General features: G+C 54.4%; 1 protein-coding gene across 1 annotated transcript; it reads right to left on the minus strand.

Moving 5' to 3' along the window:
* Positions 1-1,334, minus strand: GNI_104880 (hypothetical protein; the record flags this gene model as incomplete). Its single annotated transcript, XM_011133004.1, has 1 exon — positions 1-1,334. A coding segment is annotated over one exon (1,334 nt), but the record flags the coding sequence as incomplete, so codon positions are not given.

Raw genomic sequence — 1,334 nt, forward strand, 5'->3', positions numbered from 1 at the left:
GACATGAAACTGGTTTGCTTTTGTCGCAGCTCGACCATGGCTTCCAGATGGAGCACTGTCGTATATTCGTTCCACACATCATTATGCCACCCTGGCCATTACATGGATATCGACCAGTCTCTTCTACTTGGCGCCAGTCTCCTTTAGGATATTGCTTACACATTGCCAGAGGTCGTTGAAGGCTACTCAACTCGCGTCTACTCAGCCTCGAATTCAGCGGGCTACCATCCCCTGTTGGCTCCGTCTCCACGATGCGTACGTCCACGCCTGTGGCGAATTTTGCATCAAGATTCGGGCCCGGCTGATAGCATTCGTAGTCGCAATCTAAAACATCATAGAGGCCAAGCTTTTTGTTGAACGGAGACAAGTGTCCAAACAGCTCTCCTGGCTGAGTGTTGTAATCCATTAACTCAATGACCTGCGGAACCTTCTCACCCTTAGCTTGGATGCGACACTTGGCATGTACAAAACTGCAAGAACACTTCCTCGCGTGGGTATCTTCAAGACAATGGCGACAAACACCCGAGCACTCCTCCACGATAGGATAGCGCGGGCGCATCATAACCTCGAAGTCATTCAGGTCGGGTTCTGAAGGGTCCGCCGTGAAGTCTAGGAATCCCGGTTTGGGGCACGGAGGAATCGACAGTAGGTTTCTTCCGGTCTCCTCCCAGACATGGCGTATCGCCTCAGCTTTACCGTCGCAGTACGTCATACAATGTGTGCCATTGCCTAAATGATGTTCAATCGCCTCCCTCACCGCAAAGGCTCCATATTTCCATGGACCGCCAAAACGGTGGCACGTCTGACCCTCACGTGTTGCACACAGCAGTTGCCCACTGCCGCCATCACATGGGTACGGCCCAGTCTCCACGTCCATAGGCAAGCTGCTGGCCGCGGTTTCCGCTGAGTTCAATTTCTCCTCGCATTTAGATCTTTCCGTCTGCAACCCGTCCAACACGGGTCTGCTCATCCGCGCCTTCAGTTTGGGCTTCCGTCTACGCATCCTGGTGGTCTTCGGCTTGCGCCTCCCGCCCTTGAACTGACCTGTAATACCCTCTGCCACGCCGCTCGGGGTGGTATTCTCGCCCATGCTAGAGCTCTGCGGCGCTCCCTCATCCACAGGCTCGGACGTGACAGTGTCTACTGTGTCATGTACCGAACTGGTCGCGAACTTTGGTATCACCCTGTCCGCGTCGACCCTGGAGGCAAAATCCGAGAAACTTGCACCGCTCAAGGTGGTCTTCGGGCTCGTAGTGATAGTCGGGCTCGTGGTGGTGGTGGTAGTACTAGTCGGGCTCACGGTAGTAGTAGTAATCGGGCTCACGGTAGTAGTA

This window comes from Gregarina niphandrodes, assembly GCF_000223845.1.
Source record: "Gregarina niphandrodes unplaced genomic scaffold scaffold00022, whole genome shotgun sequence".
Classification (NCBI taxonomy): Eukaryota; Apicomplexa; class Conoidasida; order Eugregarinorida; family Gregarinidae; genus Gregarina; species Gregarina niphandrodes.